General features: G+C 56.5%; 1 protein-coding gene across 3 annotated transcripts in view; it reads right to left on the bottom strand.

Moving 5' to 3' along the window:
* The window catches only part of DDX11 (DEAD/H-box helicase 11), a 33,228-nt gene that overhangs the window by 942 nt on the left and 15,839 nt on the right, over nt 1-16,447 (bottom strand). The window contains exons 6-26 of one of the 3 annotated variants that reach the window (XM_082635581.1): nt 16,128-16,173; nt 15,272-15,379; nt 15,042-15,129; nt 14,435-14,646; nt 12,352-12,504; nt 11,526-11,572; nt 11,131-11,210; nt 10,225-10,269; nt 10,057-10,124; nt 7,538-7,576; nt 7,256-7,367; nt 6,988-7,119; nt 6,377-6,489; nt 2,884-2,956; nt 2,310-2,569; nt 1,678-1,827; nt 1,351-1,419; nt 1,132-1,232; nt 699-783; nt 346-424; nt 24-178 (exon numbers count right to left, since the gene is read on the bottom strand). In XM_082635581.1, the coding sequence (XP_082491707.1) occupies nt 24-178; nt 346-424; nt 699-783; nt 1,132-1,232; nt 1,351-1,419; nt 1,678-1,827; nt 2,310-2,569; nt 2,884-2,956; nt 6,377-6,489; nt 6,988-7,119; nt 7,256-7,367; nt 7,538-7,576; nt 10,057-10,124; nt 10,225-10,269; nt 11,131-11,210; nt 11,526-11,572; nt 12,352-12,504; nt 14,435-14,646; nt 15,042-15,129; nt 15,272-15,379; nt 16,128-16,173 (2,215 nt within the window). Of the gene's footprint in view, nt 1-23; nt 179-345; nt 425-694; nt 784-1,131; nt 1,233-1,350; nt 1,420-1,677; nt 1,828-2,309; nt 2,570-2,883; nt 2,957-6,376; nt 6,490-6,987; nt 7,120-7,255; nt 7,368-7,537; nt 7,577-10,056; nt 10,125-10,224; nt 10,270-11,130; nt 11,211-11,525; nt 11,573-12,351; nt 12,505-14,434; nt 14,647-15,041; nt 15,130-15,271; nt 15,380-16,127; nt 16,174-16,447 lie in introns of all 3 variants that reach the window. The other 2 variants (XM_082635582.1, XM_082635580.1) reach the window with 2 other exon arrangements.

The following is a 16,447-nucleotide window of genomic DNA, read 5'->3' as shown; positions in this document are numbered from 1 at the left end:
CGAGAGAGAAAGGCAGGACTGACCTTCCGCAGAGCAGCAAAGGCAGGGCCAAAGGTGGCTTTGACCTGCACACGGTCCCGGATCCAGGCCGGCAGCTTTGCCAGGATAGGAGGGCGGGCATACCGCTGGTCCAGGAGCACGATGCTGGCAAAATCCTTCTGGTGCCTGATGGCCCTGCCTGGATGGGGACAGAGGTTGGGGCTCTGAGTTAAACCTGCCTCCCCCCACAGTGCGTTTCTACTGTGTCCCCTCCCCTTGCTCAGCGCTCGGGCTGGAGAAATCCCTCCTTCCTGTCGCCACACTCTCCAGCCATCCATCTCGCCAGCAGCGTCAGCCCAGGCTCACCTATGGATTGGTTGACAGCCTTCATACACAGGTTCTCCACCAATGCTTTCCCAGGGGGCACCTGGCCCGGGGCTCGGGGCTGGAAGGGCAAAGGAGGTGACCTGTCAGAGCGGATTCTCGCCTCCTCCTAGTGTTCTAGGCGACAGTGACACAGCTGGGCTCTGGAGCGGGACCCGTGGGCCTCACGGGCACAGCAGCCAGCATGAGAGGTGATGGCATGGAGAAGCTCAGGGGCTGTGGAGGGGCGTCCCATCGCTCTGGAGCAAACAGGATACACACGTCCCGGGGCAAGGGGGAGTCACAGTCGTGGGGCGCCCCCTCCCCTCGTCCTCCGAGGCACTGGCGGTACTCACGAGGGTCTGGTCCAGGTAAGCCATCTTCTCCTGCAGCTCTGCAGACCTGATGCTGGGGAAGGGCATGCCCACCATGACCACACACCTAGGGCGGAGGCACACATGAGTCACGGCAGCTGGGCGGTGCCCAGGACAAGGGGCCCGTCCTCACCCACACCTCCACTCCACTTCCTTCCCACCTCTCCTTCCCCTCGTCCCTACCATCTGGAGAGGGTTTTCTCAGCGGAGATATCCAGTCTAGACCAAGGAACTGAGTCCTGATCAAGTTAGGGGCTGCCTGATTTTCCACCTGGCCCCAAAGGCCCTAGTTCAGAGTTGGTGCATCCGTGCACCTCGCGGGTGACGGGCCTGAGCAGTCAGCCCGGGTGTGGACTCAGAAGGCACCACATGGGTGGGTGTCAGAGCCGCGGGAGATGGGAAGCCCACCCCTTACCGGCCAAGGTTGTCAGAGAAGTTGATGCCTTCACTCATCTTCCCTCCGACCACGGAGAGCATCAGGGCCCCGGTCACCATGCCCCCTGCCTGGCCACAGTGCTGCAGGAAATACCCAGCCCAGAGCTGCAGAGCCAGAGCGTGGATGCCAACCACGGTACTTTCAGCTGCCAGCGCCACGTGCCCTTTGGACCCAAGGCCTCAGAACTACACCTCTTACCTTAATGCACCTGGAATACTCCAGCAGCACCTGCTCCACCTGGTTCACTCTCTGGGGCTCCTGAAATATCTGAAGGTAAACATATAATGTCTCCCAGAAAAGGGTTTCAGAATGCCTGGGTCTTGGGTCGCTCTTGGCCTTATGTTTTCCAGACTGGGGACTGGAGAAGCCCACAGGGCCAGGGCCCTTGGGGAGATCCCCTGGATGGTTATCAGGGATTGGAAGCAGGGGTCAGGAACTAGCAGAAGCCCCTGCACACAAATCCAAGGAGGAGCTCCGGGTGCCACCGTCCTCTCAAGTGGGAAGTCCAGCTGAGCAGTCACTTACCTTCTTCCTGACAGCCAGGCGGGCCAGCAGGCCACTCTTGTCCCAGTGGGCGTGGACCTGGCGTTGGTATTCATAGGAGGGGAAGAAACAGACCACCCCTCCCGGCACCACGTTGCACAGGTTACAGAGGATGCGACCTGTCTCATCCATCTGGGGAGGGAAGACAAGGAACTGCCACGGAGCCATTCCTGAAGCCCCCCCAAAAGGCTCAAAGCCACGTACAGCGACCCACGGGTGACTTCGGGGGAGCACGGTCAGGTGGCTCCCCCGGGGCAGAACGTGCCACCCTCCCTACCACACACCCGACGATGCTTCTGGTGCCTGGTAGCATCTGTGACACACCACCGTGCTGGCACACCAGAGCTAAAACCCACTGTGGGATGCCGCTCAGTCCGCTTTTCTCCAACTCCCAGCATCCTTGTGGGGATTAAGCCCCGTCTGTGACAAATCAGGCACTGAAAACCCCAGGCGTGCCACTAGAGGTGTGCCCCCAACACCCGCATTCCTGCCCAGGCGGAGCCCACAAAGCCAGACAGCAAGAGAACCAAAGGCACTGAGCAGCCTGCTCGTGAGCTTCGTTTAAAGAAAACGTCCTCAGCAGCCGAAGGCGTGAGGGTGGAGACGGCTCAGACCTTCCGTGGTAAACTTGTAGATCCTGCCCACCCTGTGCCAGCTGTGATGGGAGAGCCCAGCGCCTGAATGCTCGGCCCTGGGCAGGGTGCCCCCAGCCCATAGTCTGCCTCCTGCCCCCGCAAAGGCCGTGGGAAGGCAGGCTGCCTGGTACGGACCATCTGAGGCAGCTCTCTCTTCTGGTACGTGAATTCCAGCTGCTGGTTGGAGGGCCCGCTGCAGATGACCAGGGGCAGGATGTTGTCTGCAGGGATCACGTGACCTGGCGAGACCCAGGGAGGCTGGAGTCGACTGTCCCGCAAGGCACAATCCAGGAAGAGCATCCCCCCAACCCTGTCTTCCAGACTAGGAAGAGCAATTCACAACACACGCCCCCCACCCCGTTTCCACACGGGACCAACTCGGCGATGCCCAGGTCTCTCCGTGCAGACACGGGATGCAGAGCAGGAGAGCCCGGAGATGGGGAGCTCGCAAGGAAGCTGCCCTCTTGTGGCCTCAGCCCCCGGGCCTGATAACAGCACACGGCTGAACTGTGGCACGAGGCCCCGCCCCGAAACCCTGGGCATGGGTCCTCACCACAGGAGAACTCCACCACGCGCTCAGCTTCCACCCCGGCACATGCCAGCAGCTGCTCCCGGAAGTCAGACACCTGCAGACCACAAAGCCAGTTCTGTCATCTCCCAGAGGCCTGGGCCAGGAGGCGACCAGTACGTAAGAACAGAAAAAAGAGGCAAAAGGAAAGGCTGGTAACAGATTCGTTAAAAGAAAAAAAATAATGATACCCAGTGTTGGCAGCCTCATTTAAACCACTTGTGGAAACAGCAAGAGAAATTCAGCAATTTGGAACAGTGTTTCTAAACTCTGGCTATGCAACAAAATCACCACTCGCAATTTAAACAATATATATATGGTCAGGGCCCAGCCCAAACTATTGAATAAGAATCTCTAGTGGGAAAACATATGCATTTGTATTTTTAAAGTGCTCCAGGTTTTCACCTATCAAACTGGCAAAAATCCCGAAGTCTGACTGCTCTCTGGAGAAACAAGCATTCTTACATGTCGCTTGTCGGACACAGAATAGTACAACTCCTGTGGAAGGGGAATTTGACAATATTTAACAAAGTGGACATATTTTTACTTTTTAACCCCCAATCCCCTATCTAGGCATCTCCCCTGAAGTACAGCTCCACAAACCAAACATAGGCGCAAGGACAGTCCTTGTGAGGTTATCTGTAATATTCTGCGTTTCAAGAGAGACTGGCTGAAGGAGCTACCCTATCTCCCCCAGCAGACAACCATGCAGCTAACAGAAGGAACGCAGACCACCCTGTGCACTGGTGAGGTGTGGTTGCCAGAGCGTGCCGGGAAGTCAAAGCTGACTGAGCTCCCTTTAATGTAAGAAAGGAAAGGGAGGGCTTCCCTGGTGGCGCAGTGGTTGGGAGTCCGCCTGCCGATGCAGGGGACGCGGGTTCGTGCCCCGGTCCGGGAGGATCCCACATCCCACATGCCGTGGAGTGGCTGGGACCGTGAGCCATGGCCGCTGAGCCTGCGCGTCCGGAGCCTGTGCTCCGCAACGGGTGGCCCTCGTACTGAAAAGAAGAAAAAAAAAGGGGGGGGGAAAATATTTGCTCATCTTTGCAAAAAAAAAAAAAAAAAAAAAATTATAATGAAACACTGGAGGAATAGACCAGTAGCTAATAAAAATGATTACCTTTGGGACTGGGGAACGGTTTGAAGAGGGACAGAGGTGAACCATACAGATGTGGACATTTTTAGCAAACTGTAAAACAAAACAAAAACTGAAAGCCTAGCTCCCTGTCAAACTCCGAACATAGCCACACAGAGAAAAGCTTGACTTAAAGTGACTTTATATCACTAATGACCACATATCCTTAGTGGGGTACTTTAAAGGCAAAAAATAAATGCATGTAAGTGAATTCAATCAGTAGTTTCTTGTTAGAATACTGGTATATTTTTTTGGCGAGGGGGCACGCTGTGCAGCATGTGGGATCTTAGCTCCCCAACCAGGGATCGAACCTGTTCCCCCTGCACTGAGAGTGCAGAGTCTTAACCACTGAACCGCCAGGGAAGTCCCAGAATACTGGTATAATTTTGAAACTATTTTAAGTATGTTTGGGATAGAGCAAATAAGTAATTATGTTAATGTGATAAGAAATCAAACTGCAACTTAACAGATACTACATAAGGTCAAGTAAAATGACTGAGTGATTTTGATACAGAAATGTCACTGTGGACTCATGTCTGAAAACTATTCCCTAGGTCTGTCCCCTGAAATGGCCTATAAACGGTGATGACACCCTAGCTCCCAGATGCTGGTTTCTAAGTACCAATCCCCATTTGAAGAAACCAGGGCACCCTGGAGAAATGAATGATTCCAGGTCTGGGGCAAGGAAAGTGTTAAGGTGAGCCTGGGACATTTTTTTGTGCTGAATGCAGGGGAAGCATCCCAAGACTAAGGGGGCCATGTCACAGGGACCAGAGCAGCATGAGGGATTCCCACAGGCCAAGTCTTAGAAAATCTGAGCATCAAAAACAGCGACTATGGACTTCCCTGGTGGCGCAGTGGTTAAGAATCCACCTGCCAATGCAGGGGACACGGATTCGAGCCCTGGTCCAGGAAGATCCCACATGCCGTGGAGCAACTAAGCCTGTGCACCACAACTACAGAGCCTGTGCGCCCCAACTACTGAGCCCGCGAACCACAACTTCTGAGCCCACGTGCCACTACTGAAGCCCACGTGCCTAGAGCCCGTGCTCCGCAACAAGAGAAGCCACCGCAATGAGAAGCCTGCACACTGCAATGAAGAGTAGGCCCCGCTCACCACAACTAGAGAAAGCCCGTGTGCAGCAACGAAGACCCAGCGCAGCCAAAAATAATTAAAAAACAACAGCAACAAAAAACAGCAACTATAAATGATTCTAATACACCAGTGAATAAAAATCTACTTCTATATACAAGAAAGAAAAATGGAAAAATAATACAGCTACAGGGGTGACTCTAACAGGAAGCTGAGGTTGGGAGCTGACGGCTTGAGGAGGTTGACGAGCCTTTGCCTTTCAGGCTGTAAGTCTTGGTTCTAAGACATCCTAAGGAAGTGACCGCTGTGCAGAGATGCAAATGTATTTCCCACTCTACCGTTTAAAACAGAAGAACTGCAAATCGCCTAGATACCTGACAAAAGAAGGGTGGTTGTATGTAATAGATTCACGTAACGGAATAAAGTGCAGCCAGAGTTGGGCAGAATAAATGCATATTTGCTGACAAGGAAAAATGCTGAAGATGCTTTGTTGCTGAATGAAAAAAAGCAAATTATAACAGCAGCATGTGGAGGTACCATTGTTTTTTTTTTTTTTTTTTTTTTGCTGTACGCGGGCCTCTCACTGCTGTGGCCTCTCCCGTTGCGGAGCACAGGCTCCGGACACACAGGCTCCGCGGCCATGGCTCGCGGGCCCAGCCGCTCCGCGGCATGTGGGATCTTCCGGGATCGGGGCACGAACCCGTGTCCCCTGCATCGGCAGGCGGACTCTCAACCACTGCGCCACCAGGGAAGCCCGGTACCATTGTTTTTTAAAAAATATGTATGTGTATTTGTAAAAACTATGAATACAAGACTATTGTAACGATATACACCAAAACGAATCTTTTGCTGGTGGAATTATGATCTGTTTCCTGTTTTTGCTTGTCTCTGTTCCGTACAATGAAAATATAACAGTTTGCTAAATACGTATACTAAAACTTAAATTTATAAAAGAAAGAGAAGGTTGTATCTATGGTGGGTACAGGAGTGGAAAGGCACTCCATTCTGGGTCTGAAACTCCAGAATGGCTTTCTCTGGAGAAGTGGCTACAGAAACACCAGGGCAGGGCAGTGCCCACCCCACCCCAGACCCAGCCATGAGACAGTACAGCAGTGCCACCTGGTGGACACCGCGTGGCCGGCTCAAGCGAACCCCTTTCTAGTTGGGGGACTCACAGGATGGGAAGAGGCCTGATGCTACATCCTCCCCATCCCAGCAGCTGGGCGCGAGAGGCTGGGCCGTGTCCTTACCGGTTGCATGGTGCCCCCTGCAAGGACCACCGCCCGGCATTCCTTTACCACCTGGGCAAAGTGCACGGCTGGATTCAGGAGCAGGAATTTGAGGCTGCTCTGACTGAGGCTGCCTAAAGAAAGACAGAAAGACAGCTACATGGAGAAAGGCAGGTGCAGGCCCAACAGAGACCTCCATCTGCCTGAGACAAAGGGGATGTCCAGTCAGGTCCATGTAGAAGCCATACAAGATACAACTTTCTCTTTAAATTAGACCCATCTCATCTCCAGGACAACCCTGAGGTAGATGGCAGGATTGTCTCCCTTTTCACACGAAGAACTGAGATTTAGGGAGAAACTGGTCCAAGTCACGCAGCTCATAGGTGATGGAGCCGCAACTCCAACAAAGCCCACCTGACCTTCACACTGGGCTACGCGGAGTCTCTGGCAACCTTGCCCGAGACCAGCCAGCAGCCCAGCACCTCTGCATCCCCCCTCACCCCTCCTCACCCCCTCGACTACTGGCGTGGGTCACAGGTGGCCAGTTTTCACCTATTTCTGCGTCCTAAGCTGGTGGGGTACCAGATGGAAGTAAAGCAGCCTGGCTCCAGGCTGGCTCCTCCCAGGGTTACCTTGACGGCTCAGGATGACCCTGCCATCCTGGTTGGCAGTGGTGAGAGCTGCGAGGAAGCCTTCAATGTGCATCAGTGGAGAAGCGGGCCGCGGTGCCCTGTCCTCCCCCTCCTCCGCGGGGGCTGCAGGAGCTGCACAGAGCAGAGGAAGGAGGAGGGTCTGGGAGCCCGGACAGCGGGGGGCTCCCTGCACCTGGGCTAAAGCCGTCCTCCGGGAAGACCATGCGTGAGGAAGGCCAACTCTTGCCCAGGCTCCCCCCTGACTCACCCGCAGTCACCCCCGGCTGCAGGCTCTGCAGGAAGTGCTGGAACCCGGACAGTTGGGGCTGCTCCCTGGAGGGCGCCAGGACCGTCCCGTACCTCTCTGTGAAGCCGAGGAGCTGGGACGGGGATGAGAGCAGTGGCTGTGAGAGGAGCTGGACGGGCCCCTCCCCGCCGCCGCCGAGCTGCCGCACGGTGAGCACGGAGACGGGGCGTTCGGAGGTCCGGCGGGGCAGGAGAAGAGACGCACGGAGGACAGCGACGGGGGCCCGCGCAAAGGGACGCGTACCTTTCTGCTGACCATGCTCTTTTCACAGTAGCGCTGCACCTGTGAAAGCAAACCCAGCCAGAGGCGCCGGGAAAACAACTCCAAAATCCAGCTGGAGAAAGCCACCTTCCAAGCGACAGAAGCAGGCCCACGCCACGCCCCAGGTGCCTGAAGCGCCTCTTGTGGTCGCATCAGCCTCCTGCCTGAGGCCTCCCCTCTGCCACTGTCCCCCCGCTGCGTGCACACGGTGCCCTGCCACAGGAGGGACTCGGCAGCACGGCACGGCCTCCCCTCTCTAAAGGTGCTTGGTGATGGCCACGTCCCCTCTGCTCTCCTGCAACATGACAGCAAAGCTGGACCTTGAGAATTAAGAGGTAGCTTTTTAAAAATCCTATAAGCAAAAGCACAACACAAAAGGGAGAGCTGGGCTAGGTCAGGGGCGTGTGGAGGAGCTTGGTTGTGAGCACAATGTGCAAGATGAGGGGTGTGGAGCCCCTAAAGATCTCTGAAAAGGGGCCATCTTCCCTTAAGATTCACTGGGGATGAGAAAACCATAATTCAAAAAGAGTCATGCACCACAATGTTCCTTGCAGCACTATCTACTATAGCCAGGACATGGAAGCAACCTAAGTGTCCATCGACAGATGAATGGATAAAGAAGATGTGGCTCATGTATACAGTGGAATGTTACTCAGCCATAAAAAGAAACGAAATTGCGTTATATGTGTAGTGAGGTGGATGGACCTAGAGTCTGTCATACAGAGTGAAGTAAGTCACAAAGAGAAAAACAAATACCACATGCTAACACATATATATGGAATTTTAAAAAAACGGTACTGGGAATTCCCTGGTGGCGCAGTGGTTAAGAATCCACCTGCCAATGCAGGGGACATGGGTTCAAGCCCTGGCCCAGAAAGATCCCACATGCTGTGGAGCAACTAAGCCCGTGGGCCACAACTACTGAGCCTGTGCCCTAGAGCCCATGAGCCACAACTACCGAAGCCCGTGCACCTAGAGCCCATGCTCTGCAAGGAGAAGCCACCGCAACAAGGAGCCCGTGCACCGCAACAAAGAGTAGCCCCCGCTCATTGCAACTAGAGAAAGCCTGTGTGCAGCCATGAAGACCCAACACAGCCAAAAAGTAAGTAAATAAATAAATTTAAATAAATAAATAAATAACGGTACTGATGAACCTAGGGGCTGGGCAGGAATAAAGATGCACACAGACGTAGAGAACACACTTGAGGACACGGGGAGGGGGAAGGGTAAGCTGGGATGAAGTGAGAGAGGCATGGACTTATATATACTACCAAGTGTAAAACAGCTAGCAGGAAGCAGCCGCATGGCACAGGAAGATCAGCTCAGTGCTTTGTGACCAGCTAGAGGGGTAGGATATGGAGGGGATATGGGGATATGTGTTACGTATAGCTGATTCACTGTTATACAGCAGAAAGGAACACACCATTGTAAAGCAATTATACTCCAATAAAGATGTTAAAAAAAAAAAAAAAAAAGATTCACTGAGGAACTCCCTGGTGGTCCAGTGGTTAGGACTCTGCGCTTTCACTGTCGAGGGTGCGGGTTTGATTCCTGGTCGGGGAACTAAAGATCCTGCAAGTTGCGTGGTGTGGCCAAAGAGAAAAAAGAAAAAAAGTCACCGGACTATAGTCTGTAAAAGTGACAGGATGCAGAGAACAGGACCAGAGACCAGAAAGGAGCGAGGAGGGAAACCGCCTGCCCTGGGGCAGCAGCTGTGGGATGAGAGCACGGGGTCAGGGCCTGGCAGCGTGTGGATGCGAGGCGAGGGGGGAAGGAGTCCAAGGCCATTCGGCCTGCCGCCCGCCTGGCGGGGGGTGGCAGCAACCAGGCCAGGGGGCAGCTGGTGTGAAGGGGAAGGGGGAGCGGGGCCTCGAGCCCGCGCAGCTGGGTCGCCCCGGGCTCCGCCGAGCACCACCAGCCCCCTCATGTGCGCGGCGTGCTGTCCTCCTGGGCTGGGGAGTCTGAACGACGTGGTGTCCCTCTCTTGGAGTCACGGGACCCACGCGCTGCCTTGGACACGGTGCTCTGTGTCGTTAGCAAACCAGACTCACTAAGGTGGTCTGTCAAGGGACAAAGCCTGTGCCCCATCTGGAGGGAGCAAAGTTTGAGGCTGGGCCCAACCCAGGCCAAGCACCCTAGCCATGCTCTCAAGCACCTCAGCCCGACAGCTGGATCGCAAAGTCATTCGTGCTCTGCCCAGAGCCCGGGGAAGACTGTGCCCGAAGACAGACAGAGGGGAGGCACCTGCGAGTGTCTGCTTATTACAAGAGAAGGCACGGCTCTCTGTGACCCTCCACCCCAGGCTGAAGACTCTGCCCTCCCCGACATGAGCCGTGTGTAAGGATTAGGTACAGTAATTCTATAGACCCTCGGACCTCTTGGCTGCTCAAGGACAGAAGGAATTTACTTTCTATTCCTTCCACCGTCTTGACACTGTTCCGCCCACTGGGGGTGGGCAGAAAAGGAACGTGGATGTGCCACACACAAAGGTGAAAACCTACCTTGAACAGGTTGATGTTGTCGATCTGGCTCTGAAAGAGGAAGTCGCTGATGGTCTTCAGCTCCGTCCCTAAGAGCAGACAAGCGAAGGGCCCTGAAGTCCTCGCTCTGAGGACCATGGCCTCCGGGCCCCAGAGGGCAGCTCAGAAACGGCTCCGACCTGCTCTTACCTGCCTGAGAGAGGCTCTGGGTATTGGGGTTTTGCTTAATGTCCCCTAAAAAAGAGAATCAAACAGGTCAGGACGGCGGGCCTCTGGCCCCCATCTTCTCCCTCTACTCTGTAGTTATCGAGTAAGAACGTTCCTATCTGAAGGGGTCTTCTGCCATTTACAGCACCCAAAGGACCCACGGAGGGGGCAGGAGGGCCCGGGGGGCCTCAAGGTCTGACCCACGTGTTGCACACGCGGCCCGAGCCTGACGATGTCATCCTTTCCCACATCCTCCGAGGAGGCGGGGATAGGGACACCCCACTCCACACGGGCACCAGCAGGAGATGCCCAGGCTGCATGGCAGAGACCAAGCGAAGAGCATCAACGTGAGACAGATGCCCCCAGAAAAGCCCTGCTGCCTTTCTGCCCTTCAGCGTCTATAAAAGCTTTCATAGGAACTGCCAAAGGGAAGTCGTGTGACTCAGAATAATGCAAAGACGTGCGGGCCCCGGAGCCAGAAGACTCCAGTCCCTCCCACTGGGCTCACGAACCAGAGGCCAGTCACCTCTGCTCCGGGCTTCAGTTTACTGGCCTGAGGGTTACCGTGCCTGCGCTGCTTTCCTCACAGGAGCACCCGAGTCCTGAGTCCCATCACTGTGACGTAAAGTGTCATACACACGTTTATATCGCAATATATTATTATTACTGCCACCTGTGGAGTCGGGCCTGGCAAAATAAGGAGGACTAGAACGGGGGCAAATCAACCAGGGCTCCAAACAAAGATCTAAGGCCGGACAAATAAGAATTTTCTAAATCAATGGCCAAGGCAATTCCTGAGAGACGGAAACCCCAGGGGTCCTGACTGGCATCCGGGGAACAGAGGCCAGCAGGCTCAGCAGCTGGCCGCAGGGCAGGGATGCTCCTTACCGCCCAGCACAGTCACAAACTTCTCCAGCAGATACAGGATCTGCTTGATGTACATCAGGTTCTTGGCCTTCAAGCGCTTCCTGGGGAGAAGCCAATGGACATCAGCGGGAGGACCCTGACTTCCCCTCCAGGTGCCCGAGCTGAGGCCCTCCTGTCTGCTGTCTTCCCAGCTGGGTCACGAGCTACACACACTCTCCCAGAAGGGTGGCTCACTGTGGCCCAGGGCCTGCACGGCCTCCTGGGGTGCACGCCTAACGAACAGGAGGTGAAGGCACGCTGGCCCCCATCATGCTGGGCCCGGCCAGATGCTACCCTGGTGCCTCCTCTCGCAGGCTGGCTTTGGGGTGCCGAGGCTGAGCGGGGCCTTCCCCACCCCTCGGGAGGCAACGTCTCACCCATATCGTTCCGTGTACTGGAGCAGCTGGGAGTGGGCCTGGCAGAGCTGGGGGAGAACAGAGAGCGATGTGATGGCAGAGCGGGCCCTAGACCAGCCGCCTGGGGCCGTGCCAGCGGTGCCCCCGGCGATGCCTGGAAAACGCCAGCCCAGGACGCTTGGGGGGCAATCGAGGTGAAGGGGGGCCGGTGCAGTGGCATCCACTGAGGGTCAGGGAAAGGGGGAGGTGGTGACTCGCGGTGACGGACGTCCTTGCTAGTGCTTCCTGGGGTGGGAAAGACTTGCCGCCTGCTGAGAGCGCCGCGTCAAGGCAACCGTCGCGGCTCAGTCCAGGCCAGCCGGCACTGGGCAGTCCAGGGGGTGGGTGTCGCGGGCTTGAGGGTCAGAAACCGTGGTCAAATCCCAGGCTGACCTCAGGGGCAGCGCCTAACCCTCTCTCAGCCTCCGAGTCTCTACGTAAAACAGGCACCAGCCCGATGCAGAGTCAGCGTGAAGATGAGAGGCACCCCACGTGGTGCAGGGCACATAATGGGCAATGAACAGCGGCGTTCAGAAACCCTGAGCATCCCTCAAGGCAGTATCAACAGTAACATCCAGCTGCACAAGGACCCCTGCTTCTCATCCCACCATCCAGGTCACAGAGACCTGGTTAGCAGCACCCTGGCCTGGAGGACTCTGGTCGACACAGGCTGGGGAGAAGCAAGCAAAGTGCCCGCTGCCTGGGCTGGGTCCCATCCTAAATCGTGCTGGGGAGCCCCGGTCTTGGCTCAGCGTGCCCGCTGCCCCCCACGGCAGGCCCTGGCCTGGGAAGGCAGAGGCCGACCCACCTGGGAACCGCTGACCTCCACGCTGTGGATGCCAGTGATGGTGTCGATCAGGTTGTGGGCCTCGTCGATGACCACCACCTGGCCCTGCAGCCGGATCCCCGCCGCCTGCCGGGCGGCCGCGTGCAGCAGCATCTGGTAGGGCAGCACCACCAGCTGGAGGGGGAGAGCCGGCCTGAGGTGGGAGGAGGACCCCTCCCACGGTGGGCGGGCCCGGCCACCCCGCAGGCCCAGCGTGCCCGGTTTCACTTCCTACCTGGAACACGCGTAGGGGGACACTCCGGAGAGAAAGCTAGAGCAGCGCACTGTGCTTTGAGCTCTAGAACCTTCCCCGGAAAGTCTTATGTGGAACGTCAGCTACGGAACAGATAAAACTGGAGCCGACTGCACTTCCGAGTGGACCAAGGGCGGAGGGGCCTGGAGCCCCTGCTGCGGAGCCCCTCCTGCGCCAACGCAGCCCCTAAAGCACCAAGGTCCCTCAACACGCTGTGACAGCACTGGGGCCCAGAAAGCAGCCCTGGGTTCTGGCCCTGGAGCCGCCACTTCCCAGCTGTGTGACTCTGGGACAGTCAACCTTTCTGAGCCTCGGTTTCCTCGTCTGCAAAACGGGCTTGATAAAGTATATCTCAAATGAGGGTTAAGGCGGGGGAGGCGGGGGAGGCGGGGTAACAAAAATAAAAGCACTCTGTCAATTTCTTAGGTGCTGTGTTGTTCTGACGATTTTCCAGTTAAAAGGATATCAATAAAGTGAAAATCAAAAAAAACTGGAAACTTAAGGCCCAGGTTTTAACACTGGCTCCATTACTCATTTGCCGTGAGAAAACAGATCAATCACTTAACCCTTCTGGGCCCCAGGGGTCCTCACGTGTAGAATATGAATAATACCTGCCTTAGCTATTTCAGTGAGCTACTATAAACAAAAGCGACGTGAAAAGTGCCTTAAAAAGTCAAGATCATAAGAGTTTCAGGATATCTCACTATATTGGCACCCAAGTGTGTCCAGACCCCAGGAGGGCTGAGAGCACTGCGAGGCTGGGAGGGCTGCCCCGTTTCTCGGTGACCCTCCACACTCGGTTCCAGGCGGCACACTGACAAGCGTCTAACTGCCAGGTAACGCTATTACCAACACAGTTCCCTGCATCTTTAAAAATCTATGGAAGTCTTCTCTTGATTATATGAAATTCTCCATAAACGATACATTATTTCCAAAATTCATTCAGGGCTTCCCTGGTGGCGCAGTGGTTGAGAGTCCGCCTGCCGATGCAGGGGACACGGGTTCGTGCCCCGGTCTGGGAGGATCCCACATGCCGCGGAGCGGCTGGGCCCGTGAGCCATGGCCACTGAGCCTGCGCTCCGCAATGGGAGAGGCCACAGCGTGAGAGGCCCACATATCGCAAAAAACAAAAACAAAAAGTCATTCAAATTAAGGGAGTAGAAAGAAAAGTTAAATCATACCACCAGATAACAATCATATCTTTTTTTTTTTTTTTTTTTTTTGCGGTACGCGGGCCTCTCACTGTTGTGGCCTCTCTCGTTGCGGAGCACAGGCTCTGGACATGCAGGCCCAGCGGCCGTGGCTCACGGGCCCAGCCGCTCTGCGGCATGTGGGATCCTCCCGGACCGGGGCACGAACCCGTGTCCCCTGCATCGGCAGGCGGACTCTCAACCACTGCGCCACCAGGGAAACCCACAATGATATCATTTTTGACTCCATACAGCAAGTCTAGGGAAGGGTCTCCACCTGTGCTGCAGGCAGGTGCACAGGGTGGGACGACCACGCACCCAAAGGGCACCTGGAAAGACCTTTACGTCCCGTAGCTCCCCACAGCACTCTAGTTTCTGCCCTGGCGCTAATGTGCCATCCCCCAGGACGCCAACTGTCCCTGCAGCCCAGAACCACCTAGGCACCTGGGGCCTCCTCCAACCCTATGTACCAGGAGAGAGTGGGTAACGTGTCCTCAGTGGGCGGTGTGTCGAGCAGACAACCACGGCCGGTGACACCCTCCTGAACCGAAAGAGGAGTAAGAACTCCCTCCTGGGCCCCGCTCAGAGCCAAGAGCCACCGCCCAGCCTCCGGGGTCTTCACCTGGGCTGCTGGAATGGCGAACCGGCTCCCGTAATAGGGACAGGCCCGAGCCTCCTTCCCCAGGGCCACCAGCTGCTCGATGTCCTTCACCTCCACCAGGACCTCGTCCCGGAGGAACTGCAGTTGCTTATGGTTGTAGAAGGGGCAGGTGGCCCGCGGCTCCAGCCTCCTCCTCCGCCCGGGCTTCTCCTCCTCGACGACGCTCTTCTTCTCTGAGGGGGGCAGGCACAGGGGCAAAGGCAGAAAGAACCTCAGCTGAGGTTCTGACCCTGGGGCCAGAGGGGGTCTGTACCACGGGGCGGGGCGGGGCGGGGCCTCTAAACCCTTCCGGAACTGCTGCTTACGGACTCTTCGAAACATCCTGGCATTTTACCTCGTCTTCTCTAGAAGAGGCCTATGCTTTCACCTCATAGCCAGGGTACTGGACTAGATCCGGACTGAAATGCAAAAAGACCTTTTTCCCCACGTGAGGCTCTTTAGGAAGGAAGCCAGGTCTGCTCTGCCCTCGTTCCCACCGTTTCCCCTGTCCCGGGGCTGCTTCCGCTCCTCCCAGGGCTGCACATGGTCCCTGAGGCCCTTCCTAGAGCCTTGGGGCGCTGGCGGCTACCGTGTTTGCTTCTCTGCAGCTCCACACAGCGGTCGTTGATGAGCTGCACAGAACCCAGCTTTCTCACATCTTCATTGACACAGAGATTCTACAAGACAGAGGAGAGGGTAAAGGACGCGAGGCCGGCTAAGCGACACAGAGCAAGCCACCGGGCCTGCCCACCTTCCAGGAGCAGGTCCTTCCTTCCATGGACCAGCAAGGCACAGGGGCAGGTCCCTCCCTGCGCTCACCTGCCGAGAGCCCAGGGAGACCAGCCGAGTGTCCTTGCCGAAGGGGCTCTTTCGCACCTCGTGCACGAACTGGGCCAGCTGCGAGTGCGTCCGACTGCAGTAGTAAATCTGCTTGGGGGAGCGGGGTTCAGGGCAGACTGTCAACCCCAAATGCTCTTGGCACAGCAAGGAGGGCTGGGGCCCGAGAGGCCGAGGGAACAGAGAGGGCGGCCGGGACACAGACCTAAGGAAGGCGAGCGCCCCCGGCCAGACCTCTGCGAGCCCTCAGGCCAGGGCATCCCCCTCCCCTCGGTCACGCTGAGCCCGGGCTCCTGCCCCTCTGCGAGGCTGGTCATCTCAGGAAAGGGAGTTTCCCCTCAGTGGTGGCTCCTGACACAGGGAGGACTCAGAGAGTCTGGGGCGTAGGGCGGAGCAGGGCGGGCGGGTCCCCACACACCTCCCAGGGCTCGGGGGCCAGAGCAGGAGGAGGCTGAGCTCACCCCTCTCTGTGCGCCCCTCCAAGATTTAGGAGAGCTGGGGAGGAAGAGAGGGAAAGGGGGGTGGGGGGGAGTATCTAATTTCAACAGAGAAAACCCGAAGTCCCACACACACAAAGCCCGAGCAGCGTCAGAACCACACACAGCACCCAGCACCCCAGGCCAGAGGACAGGGGACGAGCCACTGAGAGCCGGGGCAGAGCTCCCGTCCCCCACCTCCGGCCACCCCAGTGGAGAGGCTGCCCCTCGACGCCCTGGGGCGCAGGCGTCTCCCGGGGACCCAGCCCCCCCCCGCCAAGTGAGCACCTGGAGACTCGGGGGCTCCCACCTCCTCCCTGGACCCAGGTCGGTCACAGGAGACCCGGGACCTGGTGTCTCACCTTAGTTACATGTTCTTCCTCCAGGTCATCCTCATCCGCGTCTACTCTGAGAGAGGAAAAAACAAACAGCATGGAAAAAGTCTTCTCGGAGTTTTGTGTTTTGTTTTTATTCTCCTAGAAATTCAATTTTTTTTTTAAAGCAGAAATGCGCATTGTCTAGGGCTCTCAGAGAGAAGTTATCAACAGGGTCGGCCTCCTGGTCAACAGAGGATTGTTCAGGCAGCTGTGTGAAAGGCCGGGATTTAAATCACACGCCACGTGGGGACAAAGTCGGCAGGACCCCATGAGGGGCTGCGTGTAGGAGGGAGTGAAGAACATCT

Source organism: Mesoplodon mirus (assembly GCF_964341445.2).
Source record: "Mesoplodon mirus genome assembly, chromosome: 11".
In the NCBI taxonomy this organism is placed as follows: Eukaryota; Metazoa; Chordata; class Mammalia; order Artiodactyla; family Ziphiidae; genus Mesoplodon; species Mesoplodon mirus.
The sequence above is the reverse complement of the archived record's forward strand: the minus strand, read 5'-3'. Positions and strand labels throughout refer to the sequence as shown.